General features: G+C 33.8%; 1 protein-coding gene across 1 annotated transcript in view; it reads left to right on the top strand.

Annotated features, from left to right (window-relative positions):
* Kcnh5 (potassium voltage-gated channel subfamily H member 5) overlaps positions 1-21,382 on the top strand; it is a 300,046-nt gene that overhangs the window by 218,014 nt on the left and 60,650 nt on the right. Inside the window, exons 9-10 of the mRNA XM_015488877.2 lie at positions 3,812-4,064; positions 20,456-20,652. Of these exons, the coding sequence (XP_015344363.1) occupies positions 3,812-4,064; positions 20,456-20,652 (450 nt within the window). The remainder of the gene's footprint in view (positions 1-3,811; positions 4,065-20,455; positions 20,653-21,382) is intronic.

The raw sequence follows: 21,382 nt of genomic DNA, 5'->3' as shown, positions 1-21,382 counted from the left end.
GATCATAGCATGAAATAAAACTTCAGAGGATAACAAAAGTTGTTATGCAAGATATATAAAATATGTTGCATATTTTATGTAGTGAATATTAGGGTACATTTTAAGATATATTCACAGAGTATCTAAGAGAAAGGACAAAACTCCGTGTCTTTGACTCTCTGTAATCAATATTTCCTTAGTGGATCTTACTTTAATTTCTTGGCTTCTGTGGTGGTTATCATATTTAGAGTCCCTCTTTTTCTAAGGTTTTTCAACATTACTAATACCATAATGGATCAAGGTGATAGAGGGGAGAAACATTTATCAAAAATTCACTCTAAATATCTAACTCAAGTCCTTTTCATTTATTCACAGAAACTTGCATTTCAGATTAGATGACTTCCCCTTAGCAAATAATAATGGAATATAAAGAACTTAGCAACAAATTCTTATGTCTTTATCAACACATTCAAATATGCAATACATTTATTGAAGCTAAAATTAATGTATGTAGAAATGGAAAGCAAATTTCCAACAAAATCTTGGCTATTCAGTGGTAGAAGTGGGGTATTAATAGCTTATAAATAAACTATGGATTTGAATTATTTGACCTTATATAGTTTCTAGAAATCAGTATTTATGTTCTTGCAGTACATAGAGAACCAAAAACATCCAAATGTGTCAGATGTTATATTTTATTGCTGGTTGATCTTCACTCGGGAATATGGCTTCAGAGATAGGACCCAAGAACTTTTGCTAGTAATTTGTTTAAAAGACCTCAGAAGATCACATAATATTTATAAGATACATTTGCCTTATCTGTAAAAATGGAGCATTGGATAAGGCACTGCATAGTATTAACACACATAGACAAAGCAGTGCTCAATAACTGTAGTTGAATGAATGAATGGCTGCCCAGCAGGGATTCTTCCAGCATAGATTTTGCTTGTATCTGTCTTATATATTGGGCATAAGGTATGTTTTTTTCAAAATACTAAAAATATATTTTGTAGCTGAAGACAAATGTGTAAAATCTCTAGTAATAATTCTGTTACTATTTTATGTTATTAAAAAATAACAACAAATCACAACACCTCTGACTCTCATTTTTGTCTTTAACATATTCCTAAATTTTGTGGTGATTCTGTGTAGAAACTGTATTTATGGCCAAGAAAGGGATGCTATGTGCTTTGACAAATATCAGAGAAGACTGGGTAGAAAAAGAGAGGATAGGTTGTGCTTGAGAAGGGGAAAGCATATGTGAGGGTCAGGAGAGAGCATGGCAAATTGGGTGGGGAGAAAGATGTGGCCTTGGAGGGAGGGAGTAGGGGTGGAGGCTCCTGAGGTTCAGAGCCTTCTGTGCTTGGTTAGAATTTTGGCTTTACCTGGTGGGAAAGCAAGGCATCAGATATTTTAAGAAAGTAGCGATAACATGATCATATTTGTTTTACTACCAATTCGTTTTATCTTAGTGTTGAGTTTAGACTTTTGGAGCCTGAGGGATATCTGCTATGATACCACTTGACCTTGGTTTTAATAATTATCATAAATAATATCAAAGAGTTTTTATTTTTCAAAATGTGGCATTCTCTTTTTTTTTTTTTTTTTTTTTTTTTTTGTTCAGGGCTGGTTTGCAAAGTTCTACATAATGGTTCCTTATATAGTCATAGCTCTTCCAAAGGGAAAACTTATTGCCTCTCTTAATTAAGAATCTATTTAATTTATAATTATCCTGATGTGAAGAGGGGAGAAATAATCAACTCTGGAAACAAACAAAAGTCACTTTTAACCTGAATATTTTCTTCTGCCATGTAATTGTATTTGTTGGTACTATAAGATGCCCATTAGGGAGCCTGAGCAGAAGAAATTGGATCTGACAGTCAAGACAGAATACATTGAAACTGGGACCACTGGTCTAAGTTTAAGAGCTACTTTGAATGATATTTTTATTCTATCACATAAAACTAAATTTTTCCTTGCTTAAGAAAGTTATTAGTGTTTTCATTTCCAGGGTAAATAATGCTGTACTTACATTTTGATAGCAGACACACCATGTCAGGCACATATTCTATGTAGGGTAGGGGAAGAAGCTTTCCACTGGGTGTGACTGGTTGACCTATTTTAACACTTGGTTTTGACTTGCCACCTAGAGCTTCCAGACATAAGTATATACCATCCATCACAATGATCAATGAGCTCGGGTCGTAAGTGGAGCAAAACAAAATAGAGATGATGCATTTAAAATATAATAAAAAATCCTCTCTTGAAAAGCCACTTAACAGAGAATATTGTAAATATTGAAAAATTCCAATTGTAATATGAATGCTAAAAGAAAGTACTAAAAGAACAGAAAATGACTCTTAACCAAATGAATCTAAAACAATGAAAAAAGTCCTTTGTGGTAAATGGATAGAAACAGAGCAGTCCATTTTCCATTAAACTATTCAGTGTAATGTGTATGTATATGTGTATTTTAAAAATATGTTATTTTAGTTTTTTGCTTTCCTGGACCAAATTTCACTTTCAACTTGAGTGCTTATAATATCTTCAGATACATAATAAAATATTTTCTTAATTCCATTTGGAAATTTAACAAACCCCCCAGATGTAGGCTTTAGACAGGGGTGGAAAGTGAAACAAGTAAGTTGCTTTTGAAGAAAGTAAAGCAATAATAAACTGTAGAAATACACGTGTTCCAAAGGGATAATAAAAGCTAGCATTTCTTTAACCTTTTAGCCAGGCTAAACAGGAGTGTATTCATGCCCTTTTACTTAATTTTTGTAATGAGCTTATGATATAAGCACTGTCTTTATTCCCACTGAAATCCTATCAAAGAAAAACATTATAAAGAGTAGGTTACCAAGGGGGTTGGGGAAGGTCTCTAAATGAGTTCACAACTATATCTCAGAAGTGGGTAGTGGCGACTTCTGTAATCACATCCAGCTCAGTAATGTTCTGATTAAATGTGATGAGGTTGTCCATTTTAACCAGGGTATTTAAATGCCCTGTTGGAAATAAAAGCCAATAAAAGCTCTCTATGCCTCACTTTCTAAGAATGATTCTGCCATGTGTCCCTCTTCTAAAGGATGCCTAGAGCTTGCATTCTGCTACTGCCCTCAGCAATCTCGAGGAGTCAAAGATGGGAAGGAGCAAAGACTCCTATGCAAAATGATGTGTCCCCTGCTGATGCTGACATTTCCAGTTACCAAAGCCCTATGGAAGGCTGGTGAATGCCTTTTTCATCCTTGAATACACACACACACACACACACACACACACATATGTGTGTGTGTGTATGTGTGTAAAAGGAAAATATTTTAGACAAAAGAAAACATAAGAATAAAGCTATGTCAGCTAGCAAGTTGAATTCCCAAAGTGCTTTGGTTGATTATAGTTAGCAAATATGAATCTGCCCACAATGGATGGTTCATAGTATCAAATATCAGTTTAGTTATGACATAGTTGTGACATATCAATTAGACTAAAATGAATGTTAATATCATTTTTTAATTGGCTCTTTGATGAAATGGTAGTAACTTTTTTCTGGGGCCCTTTCTGACCACAAGACTATGTTTTTGTCATGGGGAGACCGATTCTCGAAGCATTCATTATGGAGTTTTGTATTATAATAACCCACATGAACATCAGCCTATTTCACTAGATTATTAGCTCCTTGAGACCGGAGTTGTGTCTTGTTAATTTTGCCTTCCCAGGAATTAGTAGAACATGCAGTAGACATCATCATAGTCAATAAATATTTGTTGGATTTTTTTTTTCCTGAAATGGCCCCTTTCTCTTTACCTCTCACTTAATCATCTCTCACTTTCTTCAGGTCCTCTCCATCTGTCCCAAGGACATGAGAGCTGATATCTGTGTTCATCTAAACCGGAAGGTTTTTAATGAACATCCTGCTTTTCGATTGGCCAGCGATGGGTGTCTGCGAGCCTTGGCAGTAGAGTTCCAAACCATTCACTGTGCTCCTGGGGACCTCATTTACCACGCTGGAGAAAGTGTGGATGCCCTCTGCTTTGTGGTGTCGGGATCCTTGGAAGTCATCCAGGATGACGAGGTGGTGGCTATTTTAGGTACTGTGAACTTTTCTAATGTAGTAGTAAATGTGGAATGGTTTTAGAGATTTTCACTTGTCAGCTTTTTTAAACAGAAATTTCCTTTGTTTGGTGATTTTGGAAATTGGGTCACTAATGAGGTGATGAATCTCAGTGAAAACTAGGAATGCTGCTTCAGCAAAGAACATTCGTATCAGTCACAGCCTAATGGGCTGTGAGAGGGTTTGATTAAACTTTGGCAATAGTAGAACAGTACCTTTAAGCTATAGCTGCTTACAGCCCAAAGTGCTTTATAATCCCATGTTGGTAAGTGTGAACTGGATTTTGGAATGATCATCAAGTTAGTAACTCAGGGAGTTAGTCTCAGAGGGGTAATAGACTTATCTAGTTCAACCCTTTCCTTAAGAGGGGAGCCAACCAAGGCCCAGAAAAGTTTAGTGACTTGCCCAGCTAATACATAAACAAGTTAGCTCGAGTATACATCATCTTACTCTTTATCTTTCTGCCTCATCTCAGTGTACCTAAGTAGTAAGATGAAGGAGGAGGAAGTTAATGAGTCTGATCCCTTACTGACATTTAGGTTTATAAAACTTGTTCTATCCATCCATCTTCATTAGCCAGGAAAATGATTTATCTAATAATAACTTTATTCTAAAATTCAGAGACCCAGGAAATAGTTATGCTAACAATGACACAAAGGAATCAATGGTGCATGTGACAAAATAAGAAGTGTACACATGTGGGCACGGGGTAGAAGATACAGCTTGGTAAAAAATTGCTAAGTGAACTTTAGATGACTTTCTGCTCAAATATCTAATGCAGGATCATGAAATCCACGTAGGTATGCAAAGAGGCCAAAATGAGGTCAGACAAGAACCATCCCTTGTTTTTTCTTAGGTAAAATAAGAATTTCAGGATGTCAACTCCATTTTGATCACATTTTTCATGGTTTGTGTCTCGTGAAAAATGAGCTCAATCTTTAAACTATTGGATTTTTAGCTACTGAGGTCAACCTACCATAGCTTGAATGCCACTTATTCTCATAAGGAAAAGATTGACCGATGGATTTTTAGAAACTATAAAAGCAAAACTGAAAACTGATTTCAAGTCCAACACAAAAATGAAAAACTGATTTCAAAAGGCACAATTACTTGAAGAAGACAGAATTCAGAATCGAGAAGAAATGACCTTTCCTAGGAAAACAGTTTCTGTAAAAAATCGAGTGATAGAAAATGGACCAGGCTTGTGAATGACTGAACAGCATTGTTTGTAAACCTTTTCTTCACTGCTTACAAACATTACAGTTACAATTAAACTTCTTCTAGGAGCTGTTTTTAAAAAATGCATTCGCAAGAAAAAGAACACAGCGCTTTTGGAATCCTCTGTGTGCTTAGTGCTCAGGGTGTGCTTAGTGCTCCTTAGTGCTTGTGTGCTTTGTTAATTGGAGAATAAAGGAAGCATAGATAATGCTTCATAAGAAGTGCACACATCACCAACATGATCCTTTGTGGCAAAACAAAGCATCTCCATTCTGCAACCATTCTTGTTTGCTTAAAGAGGAGGATAAGAGACAGATGTCTTTTATTTTCCTGAATGTTCATGTCAATGGGGGGTGGTGGGAAAACAGACATCAAATATACTGCATGAGAGTGAGTACTGTCACCGTAAATTACCTCAGCTTGTAGATGCATGGTCGTTTGTTTTGCACCATTTTCTTCATTACAGCTGCACCTTGGTAACTCCTTTTCTGAAAGAAGGTTGGAGAAAGCCCGGAGTACAGTGCCTCTGGGCTGGGTCTGTTAAAATGGAATCATTTGCTCAGTGAGACAGACAAAATGCATTTTCCTTTCATTTTAGAATAAAATGGTAACTGGTTCTGCCCAATGACACAGTAAAAATGAACACGGGGCCCCTGGGTATTGGACCAGCCTTGTCATCTATCTGCCACATTCTATTTCTTGGAGTGTGTGCTTTTTTGTTCTTCGTCTTCAAAAATCTTGTGATTCGGAGAAATTTTCATGTCTTGGATTCATGAGTCAAATTGCATGGGTATTTCTCTGGCACCCTTCTTTCTTCTTTTTCCATAGGCCTCTAAGAAAGACTAATTCAACTGAGAGGTAATTAGATTGGGTTTTTGTTTTTGTTTTTTGGTTGACATTCAAAATGTTTGAGTACTGTTTTAAGGAAGGGGGAGGGGAAATTCTAGTTTAACCAGTATCACATCTGACAGTTCGGTGACTCTTTCTTTTAGTTTTTCTTTCTCTTCTTATTTTTTGGTAAAGAAAAATAGTAAGTATGAGCAGGGTGTATACTGTAATTTTTGTCTCCATCTACTCATCCATCTATTTTTAGGTTCTACCTTAATGAATAAGTTCATCAGGTTTTTATATCTTTACTTAGCAGGACTTGCTGTCTCCGACACCAAAACATTTGCCAGTTGAAAAGTAGAGAAGGGAGGTCATTTCAAAATTAATTAGAATCTCTGAATCCAAAAACAGGTGCAGTTTTATTCTTTTGGATCCTTGCCTCTCTACAGTCTCTTGGTAGGTACGTAATTCTTTAGTGTGTCAAAAGTGCTAAGGAGTTTAATGAATAAGTTCTGAAGCATAACTAATTAATGGAAAGATTAAAATGTAGTCAACAAATACCTCCTTCTTTTAACACCTGAGGACGGCTTCAAGATGTTTTTCTAAATAGGGCATTTGAGTATAATTGCAGTTCGTGTCTTTTGCCAACTTGAAGTTCTTTCAGTTCTTACACCTCCACCTTTTTTTTGACCTTCCCACATTTTCTGAAACACAAAGAATTCCAAATTAAGTTCATGATGCATACATAATATTTTATATTCTTTAATGCCTTCTTACTTTTTAGTTCCTACTCTATAATTACTTAATGCGAACAGATTTATTGGTATGGTTGAAATAGCCAGGTTACTTCTAACTGTCTTGACAAGTATATTGTACCTTTCAGAGCCTATAAAAATAGCATTTCCCCACTAACAATAGACCCTACTCCTAAGACATTTGTTTTGTTGTATTCACATTTCATCTTTTCTCTCTTCATTGATTATTAGAATCACAGGATTAAAGTTCTTAAACTAAGATAATCTCTACCTTAAGGATCCTATTTGTAACTTCAGATTCCTAAAACAACTATGCTTGTGTATGAAGGGTTTTGGTAGAGAGGTCAAACATTTTTATATATTTGAGGGAAGGAGGAATAAGAGAGGAAAGGAAAGACAAATTAAATAAACTTAGAAATATTAGAAAGATGGTTTTAACACTTGGATCAAGATTCAATTTAAATTAGCACTTGTAATTTAAAATCCATCTCTTATACACATATGTACATTATCTGAGAAAACTTATAAATTATGGTTCACAAAATTCAAAGTCTGCTTATTTTTATTCCAAAAAGAAAAAACAATCTGAAATGTGAATGAATAATATTTTGCTATTTAGAGAATCTGTGAAAATGTGACTTTTATGCTGTGGTTAAGATTTTTTCCTGTATGCTTGCTATTAGACATCAAATGATTCACACTTTAAATCCTTAGAAAGGCCTTTCCCAAATTCTGAAAAATTGTTTTTCTGTGTATGTCCACATTTTTGTGTTTTTAAACGCTGAACTGTGAAATGTTTAGGATTTTTCTACATATTATATAGATAAACTGTTCATTCAGACATTTTTATTGAGTAAAGCAATTGGTTTTTTTGTCTCTTCAAATACAAGCTTGTTCTATTTTAAATATTCTGAGAAACATTTATAACATTATTTATTTGGGATTCAAAGTGTGTACTTTCAGAGTTCCTCAGCCTTTAGATTATTTTTGATGAAATACAAATCTTTACAATTCTAGTAGTTTAGGCTCAACTTCAAACCCTCTCCCAGTACTCTTCAAAACTAAGTCTTTGTCCTTGGTATCTCTTAATCCTATCTTGGATATGTCTTCCCATGACAATTGCCTTATATGTCAACCTCCTTATTGGCATTCCTACCATGGCTTTCTAGCACCTTAAGATCAAAATGTATCTCCTGACTGGCCTGTGAGACCCTCTAGGCCCTGACCTCTGCCGTTCTTCCCAGTATATTTTGTGCCGTTCCCTGTACCTATCCTGTTCTTACCACACTGGATTGTAGGAAGCAGCCTGAATCCTATCAAACACTTACTGCTTTTGCAAGTGCCACTTCTATTTAGAACACTTTTCCTAGTCTTTTTAGTTGTCTGTCTCTTGCTTCATCATTTACTCTCTCCTTTCTCATCCCAGTCTGGGGTAGGTACTTCCAGTGTGGATGTCTTACCGGGCTATTCGTGCATCCTGTTTTTATCTGTTACCTGTGTGCCCTCCCCTTGTGCAGTGAGCACTTGAAATGTTTTGCTCATTATTTTCTCACTGTCCTCTGTAATAGGATCCCTTAAACAGGTTCTCAGTAAAGGTTTGCTCAGGGCACCAAATGATACTTTACTCTGTCATTGAACTTTTTCTACTTTTTTTCCCCCAATTCTGGGTTCCTATCAAAAATATCATATTGCTCTGGGTGTGGTGGCACTGGTGGTGACTGTAATCCCAGTGGCTTGGGAGGCTGAGGCAAGAGGACAGCAAGTTCAAAGCCAGCCTCACCAACTTAGTGAGGCCCTAAGCAACTTAGGGAGAACTGTCTCAAAAAAAGAAAAAAAAAGGGTGGGCTGGGGATGTTGCTAGGTGATTAAAACCCCCTGGGTTCAATACCTAGTACCAAAACAAAATGAAACAAACAAACAAACACAACACACCTATGTTGTGTTCTGTTAACACAATTTCCATTTACTCTGTATTTTATGTTGAAACACTGATTACTTTCTGTTTCTCTTTTGTCTAGATGCTTATAATAAATATGTATTTTCTGAAAACTTCTAGCTTTAGCTTAGGTCTTTTATGGGCTGGGGAAACATTTTCTTGCTGTTACTTGGGCATTTTGAATACAGAAAACAGGAAGGGTCAAGGTATTCTAAGTATCTCAGGCCTCTTTAAACACTGTAATGTTTCTTCTTTCTTGTTCTCTATCAGGGATCCCTATTACTGAGAAATAATCTAATTGATACCATTGCATTAACCATGGTAGGAAAACTAATGACACCTATTGAATAGGATTTAGCTGTAATTCCTAAAAGTGGCATTTGCTTTTTCCAGAAACTAGAAATGGATGGTTCTAAAAAATTCTAATTAATCTTTTTAGAAAATAAACATTTAAAAATTAAAAGGCTTAAAGAAAAAAAATCATATCTGTAGTTAGTAAATGAGCCTCACCAATACCTAAGTAAAATATCAAGTCTAATGGCAAATTTTGACTTTAATATTTCTTACCAAAATTTTTAAAGTGTTTTTGAAGTATATACTCAGGACCATTGGAAGTCTGACTTAAAATACCAATAGTTATTTATTAAACACTCATTGTTTTATAATCATCATTACATCAAATCATTTGGTTAACCTTGTGAACTAAGCATTGTGGTTTTCTTACAGTTGAAACTGAGACGTAATATCAAGTGACTCACCCTAGATCACACCAAGTAAGGTAGGCATGGGTTTTGAGTCCAGATCTCTGATTCTATGTCCATGCTTTGAGCATTAAATTATAAAAATTATGCTTTGATAACAGGAATTTTTGGATAGTATTTTGAAATTGTACAATTGTTTGGCTTAGTCTGAAACAAAAACCAGAGTGCCTATATTACATTTATCAATTTGTTTCCCTTTATTTAAAAAGATTTCTCTAATAACACTGCTAAGAACTGTACCATAACAGTATATATTACAAAAATCCTTCACCAAATGTTATTGGAGAAACTAGTCAAAGTATAAGCTGGCTAAGTCAGGTACTAAGTATCTAAAAATGTGGGCTTCCTCCAAGTGACTCGTTTTCCACTAAAGAGGTATTTAAGGCTCAAGAGAATGTGAATCTCATGAGCCCTAGAACATAAGATAGAGATATTAAGTTCTGCTTCCATCTTTCATTGGAGTCATAGAAGAGTTGACAGCCCAATTAAGTGAGTATTAAAGCAGACATTAATCTTTTAAGAATGTTATAAAATAACAAGCACGGCCACAAATTGTTTGCAGGTAGAGTCCTCTACACAGGCCTTGGGACTTGAGTCAGTCCTTTTTGCTGGCATCTTTGTTCTTTCCTTAAGAGTCAATATTATCTCCACGGGCAGGGCCTGGGTATAATTTGGTGAGTTTGGACATATGCAAAACTCATGATACCATCACTGCCATTAAGGTAATAGACATACCCAACACCTTCCAGAGTTTTCTTGTGTGCTTTTAATTTTTTTTGTGTGTGTATGTGGTAAGAATACTTAACATGACATCTGCTTTCTTATCAAATTATAAAGTTCACAGTACCATATTGTCAACTATAGGCTCTATGCCATATAGCAGATATCTATAATTTATTCATCTAGCATAACTGAAACTTTATGCCTAATGAACAGCAAGTTTCCATTTCCTCTATTTCTGTTTCCTGGCAAGCAATATTGTATTCTCTGCATATATGAGCTGGACAATGGTAGATACTTCATATGAGTGATATCATGTGGTATTTGTCCTTCTGTGACTAACTTGCATTTCTGTAACTTACTTAAGTTACTTTTGTAACTTCACTCAATATACTGCTTTCCAGGTTCATCAGTGTCATTGCAAATGGTGAAATTTCCTTCTTTTTAAAGACTCATTAATATTCCATTGTGTCTATATACCACATTTTCTTTATCCATTCATCTGTTGATGGACACAAGTTGCATTTATATCTTCCTATTTTGAATATTGCTATAACAAACATGAAGGTGTAGATATCTCTTTGAGATTCTGATTTTAATTCTTTTGGATGTATACCCAGCAGTGGGATTGCTCACTCAATAGGTTAGAGTGAGTGTTAGGGCTAGGATGTCAGAAGCATTAATTCAATGTTGTGAACAGGATAATCATTGTTTGTTTCGTGTGACAGATGCAAAAATTAAAAACTTGATTATAATCTTAATATTATTATAGGCTTCAACTCCAAGTTATTTCTTATAAAAAGAAAATAATAGTTTCAAGATGTAACTGATTTTCAATTTATTTTTTTGCTTGGATTTCTTTTTTTATAATATCCTACTAACATTCATAATACAGTGCCCAACTTGTGATTCTCAGTCTGTTTATTATCATTTCTTCCATCTTCTTAAAGATAACTACCACTACCTCTTAATATTTCATTTTATTTCTATTTAATAAAAGAAGGAGAGTTTTTCTTTCTTTGTATAAATAAGAATACATGAGCTAAATCAGTTATTTTCTTTCTAGTAAAAATGAACTACTATTTTGTTCAAAGTACCTTTAGTTTTTAATTCATTATAACTGTTTTCAACAGAATGATTTTGGATTTATACCACTAAAAGACTGAAAGACATAATTTTTAAATGTTTTAAAAGCTTTTATTCTAACACACATATATAATTTCTTAATGATTACTCTTTTGTTCTTTCTATTCCCCCTTGAAAATATTATTTTATGACACCTGTAGTTTGAAAATAGTCTATTTAAAATAATATTAAATAATATTGTTTAAAAACATCTTGTTAGGTTAAGAATGACTTTTTGTGCATATGTTTTTATAAGAGCCAGCTGCAATGTTTACTTATTGCAAATGACTAACAAAGTGAACATAGTCACGTCCAATATTTTCTTCGTAATTTTCTATTTTATCTACCTGTTACTGAATGTAGGGTATTGAAGTCCCCTAGTATTGTGATATTGCTGTCCACGTCTTCATTAATATTCATGAATATTTATATATTTAAGTGCTCCGTTGTTGGGTGCACATGTATTTATAATTGCTATGTCTTCTTGACAAATTGACCGCTTTATTATTAAATAATGAACTTCTTTGTCTCTTATAGCAGTTTTGACTTGAAGTCTGTTTTATCTGATTTAAGCATAGCTGCTTCTAATCTCCTTGGGTCAATATTTCATGGAATATCTTTTTCCATCCTCTTACTTTCAGTCAGTGAGTGTCCTTAAAATCTAAAATGGATTGGTGGTAAACATTATGTAGTTAATTTTTGTTCTTTTTTAAATCCCATTCAGCCACTCTATGTCTTTGCATTGTTTAATCAATTTACATTCAGTGTTATTGTTTTGCTATTTGTTTTCTGGTTATTTTGTAGCTTCTTGCTTCCTCTTTTATTCTCTACCTTTATGATTTAGTGATCTTCTGAAGTGCTAAGTTTTGATTCCTTCTCTTTCCCATTGTGTATCTGCTCTACATTTTTGCTGTGTGGTTACCATGAGGCTTATATGAAATATTTTATAATAGATTATTTTAATCTGATAACAAATTCAGTCGCATAAAAATTCTCTAGACATTATCCCTCCACACACAAAATTTATATTTTAATTGTTAAAATTTACATCTTCTATATTATATATTCATTAATAACTTATTATAAAGTTGTTTTAATCTATTTCGAAGTTTAATCTTCATACTAGAGATCTGAAAAATTTACACACCACCACTACCGTGATGAACTATTCTGAATTTGATTATGTATTCATCTCCACTCCTGAATTCATTCTTTCAAATGTTTTCACGACTGTATTTTTCATCCTTTCCTTTCTGGTAGAAGAACTCCGTAAGCTTTTCCTATAAGGCAGATCTAGTAGTGACAACATCATAATGGATAGAAAACAACTGAAAGATTTTCCACTAACATAATATAAGGCAGTGAAGCACATTCTCACACCACTTCTTTTAAACATAGTATTGGAAGTACTAGCAAGAGCAGTCAGAAAGAAAGGGCAGGAAAGAAGGGCATACAAATTAGGAAGAAGTAAAATTATTCCCATGATCCTAAATGTAGAAAACCCCAAAGATTATACAACAAAACAGGTAAAACTAATAAATGAATTCAGTAAGGTTTCAGGATACAAAGTCAACATACAAAAATCAGTAGCATTTCTATATATAAGTAATGACCTACCTGAAAAAGTAATTATGAAAACATCCTATTTAAGATATTATAAAATGTAAAATCCATAGGAATAAATTTAACCAAGGAGGTAAAAGATTTATGTAATTAAAACTTTGATGAAGGAGATAGAAGAAGACAAATATGTAAAGATATATGTGTTAAAGAATTGGAAGAATTAATACTGTTAAAATGTATATATTCCACAAAGCAATATACAGATTCAATTTAATCCCTATCAAAGTCTCAATGGCATTCTCACAAGAATAGGAAAAAAATCCTATAATTTGTGTGGAACCACAAAAAATCTTAAGTAGCCAAAACAATAGTGAGAAAAAAAATATCAAAGTTGGTGGCATCACACTTCCTGTTTAAAATTGTAGCGTAAAATTACGATAATCAAACAGCATGGTACTGGCATTAAAAACAGAAGATGGTGGAATGAGATGGACATCATTACCCAAAGTATATGTATGAAGACATGAATGGTGTGATTCTATTGTGTGTACAACCAGATATAAAAAATTGTGCTCTATATGTGTAATATGAATTGTAATGCATGTTGCTGTCATATATAACAAATTAAAATTAAAAAATTACAAATTAAAAAAAACCTGAGATAATAACAACAGAAACAAACAAACAAACAAACAAACAAAAACCCCAGAAACAGATAGATGGAGTAAAGAACCCAGAAATAAATTCAAATATACATAGTCAACTAATCTTTGACAAGGACATTTAGAGGAACCAATGGGGAAAGGATGGTTTCTTCAATAAATGGTCCCATAAAACTAGATTTCCAAATGTAAAAGAATGAAATTGGACCCTTATCTTACACTATACATTAAAGTCAAAATGAATTAAAAAATCTAAATGTAAGACCTGAAATCATTAAATTCCCAGAAGAGAGCATAGGACAAAATGGTCTTGGCATTGGTCTTGACTATTATTATTTGGATATCATACCAAAAGCTCAGACTATAAAAGCAATATAAATAAATGTGACCATATCACAAGAAAAGTTTTCTATACAGCAAAGGAAACAATCAACAAAATGAAAAGGCAATCTATGGACTGGAAAAATATGTTTTCAAACCACATATCTGATAAAAATTTCCTATGTAAAATTTATGAAGTCTTACATCTCAATAATAAAACAAAGAAACAAAAACAACAAATAACACTATTTAAAAATTGGCAAAGGACCTGAGCAGACACTTTACTCCATAGAAGACATAATGGCCAATGGGCACATTAGATGATTTTCAGCATCATTACTTATCAGGGAAATGGAAGACAAAAATCATTGTAAAATATTACCTTGGGCTTAATAGGATAGTTTTTATGAAAAATTCAATACATAATAAATAGTGAGGGTGTGGGAGAGAGCGAATCCCAGTACACTTAGGTGAAAATGTAGATTTGTGCAGCCACTTTGGAAAACAGCATTGGTATTCCTAAAGGTGTATCAGCACCTTACAAAGACATCTACTCCCATGTCCATGTTCATTGCAGCATTATTTACAACAGCCAATATATGGAAACAACCTAAGTGTCTGCTAATAGATGAATAGATAAAGAAAATGTGGGAATATATATAGCATGCATGTATAAGAATCATTATATAGGTGACATGGAATATAGAATATTATTCCCTGGAGGACATTTTCTAAGTTGAATAAACTAGACACATAAAGAAAAATATTGCCTGATTTCATTTATATGTGGAATGTAAACAAACAAATAAAGGCCAAATATATAGAGATATAAGATAAAATGATGGTTACCAGAATGGAAGGAAATGGGAGATGTAGGTCAGCAAATAGAAAATAGCACATATATACAATGAAGAAGTCTAAACAATCTGATGTACAGTATGAAAATTATAATTGATAAAATTGGATTGTATTAGAGATATTTGTTAAATAAGTAGACTTTAACTGCTCTTGGCATGCACACACACAGACACATACACAGTAACTATGTGAGATGATAGTTATGTTAATTGCTTCACTATAGTAACCATTTTACTATCAGTATGTACCTCATAGCATCATTTTATAAATCTCAAATAGATACAGTACATCGATTAAGTCCACAGTGCAGAAGTATCATCAAATATAGGTATTGTTATACCCACATAAACACAGGAATCCTCTAAGTAGAGTTCAAGTGATATTTTTGTTAGGGACCTGTTGGGTACGTTCGTTAGCTATTCTCACTGATGAATAACTGATTTTTAAATATTTATTTTTATCCATGTCATTAGCTCACAAAATAACATGTCTCACATTAGAAAAAAACAAATGCTGGCATAAAATCAACTCTATAGGGGACCATAATCCCCAAACATATCATAATCTGCATTATTCCTTAAATTATGCTGTAACTCTGTCTCTGAAATGTCTTTAAATTTCCATTTTCCTACTATATGAATCTTTAACATTAACTTCTATTTTACAGTCCCATTTCCTGTGGTTTAGCAGTGAAATACTTCATAAGACTTGATGCAAAGAAGCGAGAAAATATAAATAGACCAAACAACAACTTTCATGTTGAGTGTGAGATTTTCTACTATTTTAGGCTTTTGAGGGAGGTTAGTTCGCTCAAGCTCTAAAATGTTTATAGCTGAGACTACTTGCACCCAGCAGGAGCTGACCTAAAAAGCAACATCAAATATTCTATAGTCATGAAAATGAAAGGAGTTCCTAGTTCTGAAAGTATGCAAAATCTTTGCAGTGAAGAAAAGGGTGCTTCTCTATTCAAAATTCCATCATGCATAATCCCACATCTTTACAATGGTAATATGCCTTGAAGGACATTAGCCCCCTTTGCTGCACCATTAAACTAATTAATTGACTTACAAGTCAACTATCTCCCCAGCAGTGTTATAAAAGTTCTTGTGAACTGAGAACCTATTAGGTGACTAAGAAAGTTGGATAGAAGAAACCTATTTTGAAATGACTGATCAGATTAATATCTAATTTATATATTGCATACCCTAATGTAAAGTTTATGCCAGAAAAAATTAATATTGCTTATTTTGAAAAATTAAATCAGATGTTAGGATTAGAAGAATTCACATCTGTTAATTTCGCTATGCTTCTATAAAGTTTTGGAAGAGAAGCCAGGGATAAAGTTTATCATGAGCTAATGTTCTAGTTTGTTATTGTTTTTTCCATAGCATGGATTTATTTCCTCATGATACCAAAAAGATACATAATTTAAATTTCAAAATGTTGTTAGAGATGGGGTAAGAATTTTAATTTTATCAGTTAGATAAAATACATAAGGATATATCGATTGCCTGTACAATTAAAAAGGTCTATATTGGTAAGGGGAAGTTACATTTATACATTGAGTTTCTTTAACCTGTTAACGATTCACTTTTAAAAAACCAATGATAAGAGAGGTAAATAGGGAGCCTACATCCTGGGAACAAATCTTTACTCCTTACACTTCAGATAGAGCCCTAATATCCAGAGTATACAAAGAACTCAAAAAATTAAACAATAAGATAACAAATAACCCAATCAACAAATGGGCCAAGGACCTAAACAGACACTTCTCAGAGGAGGACATACAATCAATCAACAAATACATGAAAAAATGCTCAACATCTCTAGCAGTCAGAGAAATGCAAATCAAAACCACCCTAAGATACCATCTCACTCCAGTAAGATTGGCAGCCATTATGAAGTCAAACAGCAACAAGTGCTGGAGAGGATGTGGGGAAAAGGGTACACTTGTACATTGCTGGTGGGACTGCAAATTGGTGCAGCCAATTTGGAAAGCAGTATGGAGATTTCTTGGAAAGCTGGGAATGGAACCACCATTTGACCCAGGTATTCCCCTTCTCGGTCTATTCCCTAAAGACCTAAAAAAGAGCATGCTACAGGGACACTGCTACATTGATGTTCATAGCAGCACAATTCAAATNTGTATACGGGGTAAAAATGGGAGTTCATAACCCACTTGAATCAAAGTGTGAAATATGATATGTCAAGAACTATGTAATGTTTTGAACAACCAACAATAAAAAATAAAAAAAAAATCAATGAATATTTGTTTGCTATTCTGCTTATCTATGCAAATATTTTATGAATTCAGTGTTACTAAAATATGTAAAGAAAAATATTTGCTATTTTAAAATAAAGTTTATGCAGATTCATTATAGAAAATTTTGGAAAACATTAGGAGTACAAAGAAGGAAATCAATAAACTTATCACTTGAAGTCAGTTGCTATTATTATTTAAATATTTTCTTTTAGTCATATTTCTTTTGGTTTTTCTTTCAATTTATTGTCAATTGACAAATTAGTACTAACATACTATATATAACAACATAATTCTAACAAAATATACTTTGTATCTATCAAAATTCTTAAGAAAAAAAGAAAAGGTGTATTTCTTAATTGACAATTCTTTTAGTCTTAGTACTTTAGTTTCATTATAGCTTTCACCATAATCATATAATCCTTTGTATCATTTTTTATTTGACATTATAACATAAGCATGCTATTTTAAAACATGTTTTAATTTTGTATTGTTACTTTACATATTTTTTTTTTTGCAATTTTCATTGTTTTGGGACCTATAGTTTCTTTTTCTTTTTTTTCCAAACTAGGGTTATGATTACTAACATTACCATGAATGTTACATATATTGGTTCTACTTTTTTGGTTGATTTCCAGAAATGAAATTACTGAGTCAAAGGCTTTGATTATAATTAAAGTGTTCCATACGTGAGAATCAAATAGCTGAAAAATAATGAGCAATTATACATGGACCAGAGATTGTATTAGAATTGGTGATTTGAGAAAGGGTAATAGAAATGGATTATAAAGAAATGTTTCTTTTTCCACCCCTTTTAGGAAAAAGAAAAAGGTTAAGAAAAAAAGCATAGTTTAGAAAGAGTAACAATGATATTAGATGGAAAAGACAAGTAAATCAAATCAATATTTTCAAAACTTGTTTTTTTGGGTAGCATTAGGTACTGTGATAATATAATAATTATTAATCTTTGCAAAATAATATATGCAGATTGTAAGACAGACCTACCCATTGTCCCATAATACACAGAGATTTTGCCATTGTAATAAATTTGCTCCCGTGCTCTGTGTGTGTATATATATGTGTTTTGGGGGAAGGTACATAAAATGAGATTATACTGTATGTATTATGTGATACTATTTTATATAAAGTGAGCCTTCTCCCCATCACTTCTTAAAATTGATGCTATTTGGTGGCTGTCTGATATTTCATATTTTCTTTATTCTTTGACCTTTATCTTACTTTGTTTTATTGAACTATACTAAATGTCACTTCACTGAACATATCTGTAAGTAAATTTGGCATTTCTGATTATGCAATTAGAATAAATACCTATAATTGGAATTTCTATTTCAAAGAGAATGCCATGTACAGATTTCTGAAATTCATCCTTGTTAGAGGATGTGGGGTCTGTCTTTAAAATTTCTATAGTAAAGTCTCCCTTAGGTTACCTTGATGCTGTATAGTTCTAGAGAACTAGAATTGAATACTAGATCTCTAATGCTCCTTGGACAAATGTGTGGGTTTTAATTAACTATGTCCTTCATCAGGGTCACTAACTATAAGGAATCTTTGGAGGGCCAGAAAGAAATGAATTGCTCAAAATTAAATAAACACCTATGCTGGGTTATTTTATGCTCATGACATGATCACCTGGTAGTTTTAACCATCTTGATAGTATGTGTGTTTCCTCCTTCTACCCTCGAGTACCTCTTACTATTGAGTCCCAAGCCCCATGGTTTTCTGCCTCCTAGCTGCCCATGTGGGACATCTTTCACTCAACCTCCCTGTCTCTCTCATTTTTCCCTCTCATTTCTCTGGGTTACACTATCTTTCCTCTATGTTGGTGTGATTGTTCTGAAGGATTTTATCTTTCTCCTCTCCCCATTATTTCTGATTTTAATTGGCTTGATGATAACAAATATTTGCTCATCTCCATGACTGGAGCACAGAGAGAAAACAATCAACAGAGTGTCTCTAGGAAGATTTTTTTCCACTTGGGTTTATTCCTCCTGTCTTTTCCACTTTAAAACTTCCCCACAGAAATCAAACAGAGAATGTCATGGGCTACACTTCGGGAAGCAAGAACTCTTGGGGAACTCCCTTAGCAGACAGGCATTTGGGGACCTCTGTCAGCCTGCTTTTCATTGCTGGTGACCAAAATACCTGACAAGAACAAGAGGAAAAGTTTATTTTGGCTCATGGTTTCAGAGGTTTAGTCGATGATTGGCAGCCTCCATTGCTCTGGCCTGAGGCGGGACAGAACATCATGGCAGAAGGGCATGACAGAGGAAGTGACTCTCCAGTGCTGGCCAGGATCAGAGGGAGTGAGGAAGGAACAAGGGGGACAGGAGATAATCCCCAAGGGCATACCTCCAAGAGACTTACTTCAAGTAGCCACACTCTATCTGACTACAGTTACCATCCAGAACAGTAGTGCTTCAAATTCTTAATCCATCAAATGGGTTAATCCACTGATAAGGTTTCAGTTCTTATAATCTAATTATCTTACCTCTCAACATGCCTGCATTAACACAGGAGTTTTGGGGCAACACCTCCTATTCAAACCGTAAAAGGACATTTGACTTTTCCTTATTCCCTTTGCTTGGACAGCTATATCCTCTTAATTTGGAATGGTGAATGCTTGTGTTTAGGCCAACACTAGATGATACTCTAAAATGAATAGATGATTTGTGTGATTTTAGAAATTTAAAAAGTCATCTACATTTGAATATAGTGTTGTATTCTTTATGAAAGATTTTATGGGATAACAAATCTGTTCCTCCATGTTTATCCCAAATCAGTTTCTTAAGCTTTGGAATTGTGTATGGGGAGCTCTGAATAAGATTTGGCTAAGTAGAAGGGCATCCTTTGGGGACTAGGTCATGGTAAGTTTTAGTTGGCTTGGAGCACAATACCTAGTTACTGAATAATATTAGTTTCAGATTAATAAAGGCTGTAATACAAGCCCTTACATATCACATTTTATTGTCATCTTAACTAGAAGGAGTGGAAGAAAGGGTAACCCTTAGAGGTAACCTTTGTTGCTTCTGCTCAGAATAGGAAAAATTAAGGTGGCAAAAGATAATGAAATTATTTGTTAAAATGAAATTTTTTTACTTCTCTATTTGATAACAATTATACATGCCTCTCGAGGTTCCCATCAAAAACTCAATTCAGGGTGATGTTGTTCTACTTGTCTTGTGAAAGTATTGTACATTGTTATATATACATAGGTGGGATTGTACCCTCAGGTCTAAATTATGTTAAAAGACCATTATCACATGGGAAACTGGAATGTCAATAGCGAATATGATAGGAACTGCTGTAGAGACTTGAATTTGTATCTTACACTGTTTTCCAGGGAAAGGTGATGTGTTTGGGGACATCTTCTGGAAGGAAACAACCCTTGCCCATGCATGTGCCAATGTCCGAGCCTTGACGTACTGTGACCTGCACATCATCAAGCGAGAAGCCTTGCTCAAAGTCCTCGACTTTTATACGGCTTTCGCAAACTCCTTCTCGAGGAACCTCACTCTTACTTGCAATCTAAGGAAGCGGGTATGTTTTTAAATCTGCTTTCCTGTATTAGTACCCACAGGGTTCACATGCTGGGCTCTGTTAGAGCTGAGCAATGGAAAAGTTGATTCATTTTGCAAAAGCACATTCCCATCAATGTAAAGTGATATCATTTTCTTTTTGTATATATTTTGTTCAGTTTTTAAGGGAAACTGATGCCCTTATTATATGAGTGAATATTTGAGTCTTTATTATTTCAGATGTAAAATGAAAAACAGCCTTGAGGAGAAACAAATGAATCATAAACTAACAATGACAGTTCTTGGACTTGATAATGTAACCACAAAATCAATATCAGTGTCTTTTACGTTATTATATAGACTCCTTTAAAGCTGGTAAGGTTAATCAAGCTGATTGCCTATTTTACATTCCAAACCCTCTTAAACCATCCTTCTCTTTTAATAATCAATTCACAAAGCTTATTCTCCATTAATCCTTTCAAAGAACACTATCTCAAAAATTAATTAGCCACTCTGACATATTCCAACAAGTATGTATAGGAATCCTTTATTTTGTACTGCTGCTCCAAACTTAATCTTCATTATAATTTTCTTTTTTTATTGATGAGTGTGACACAAATTTAATTTGCATAAAGAAATCTCCTAGCTATGATTTATAGGTCATCGGGCATTGACTAGGGCTCTTTTATTGCCAAGAAGGAAACACATGTTTGGATAGCTGCACTTAAGGAATTTCATCTAAAATGATTGAT

Source organism: Marmota marmota, unplaced genomic scaffold, assembly GCF_001458135.2.
Source record: "Marmota marmota marmota unplaced genomic scaffold, marMar, whole genome shotgun sequence".
Lineage (NCBI taxonomy): Eukaryota > Metazoa > Chordata > Mammalia > Rodentia > Sciuridae > Marmota > Marmota marmota.
The sequence above is the reverse complement of the archived record's forward strand: the minus strand, read 5'-3'. Positions and strand labels throughout refer to the sequence as shown.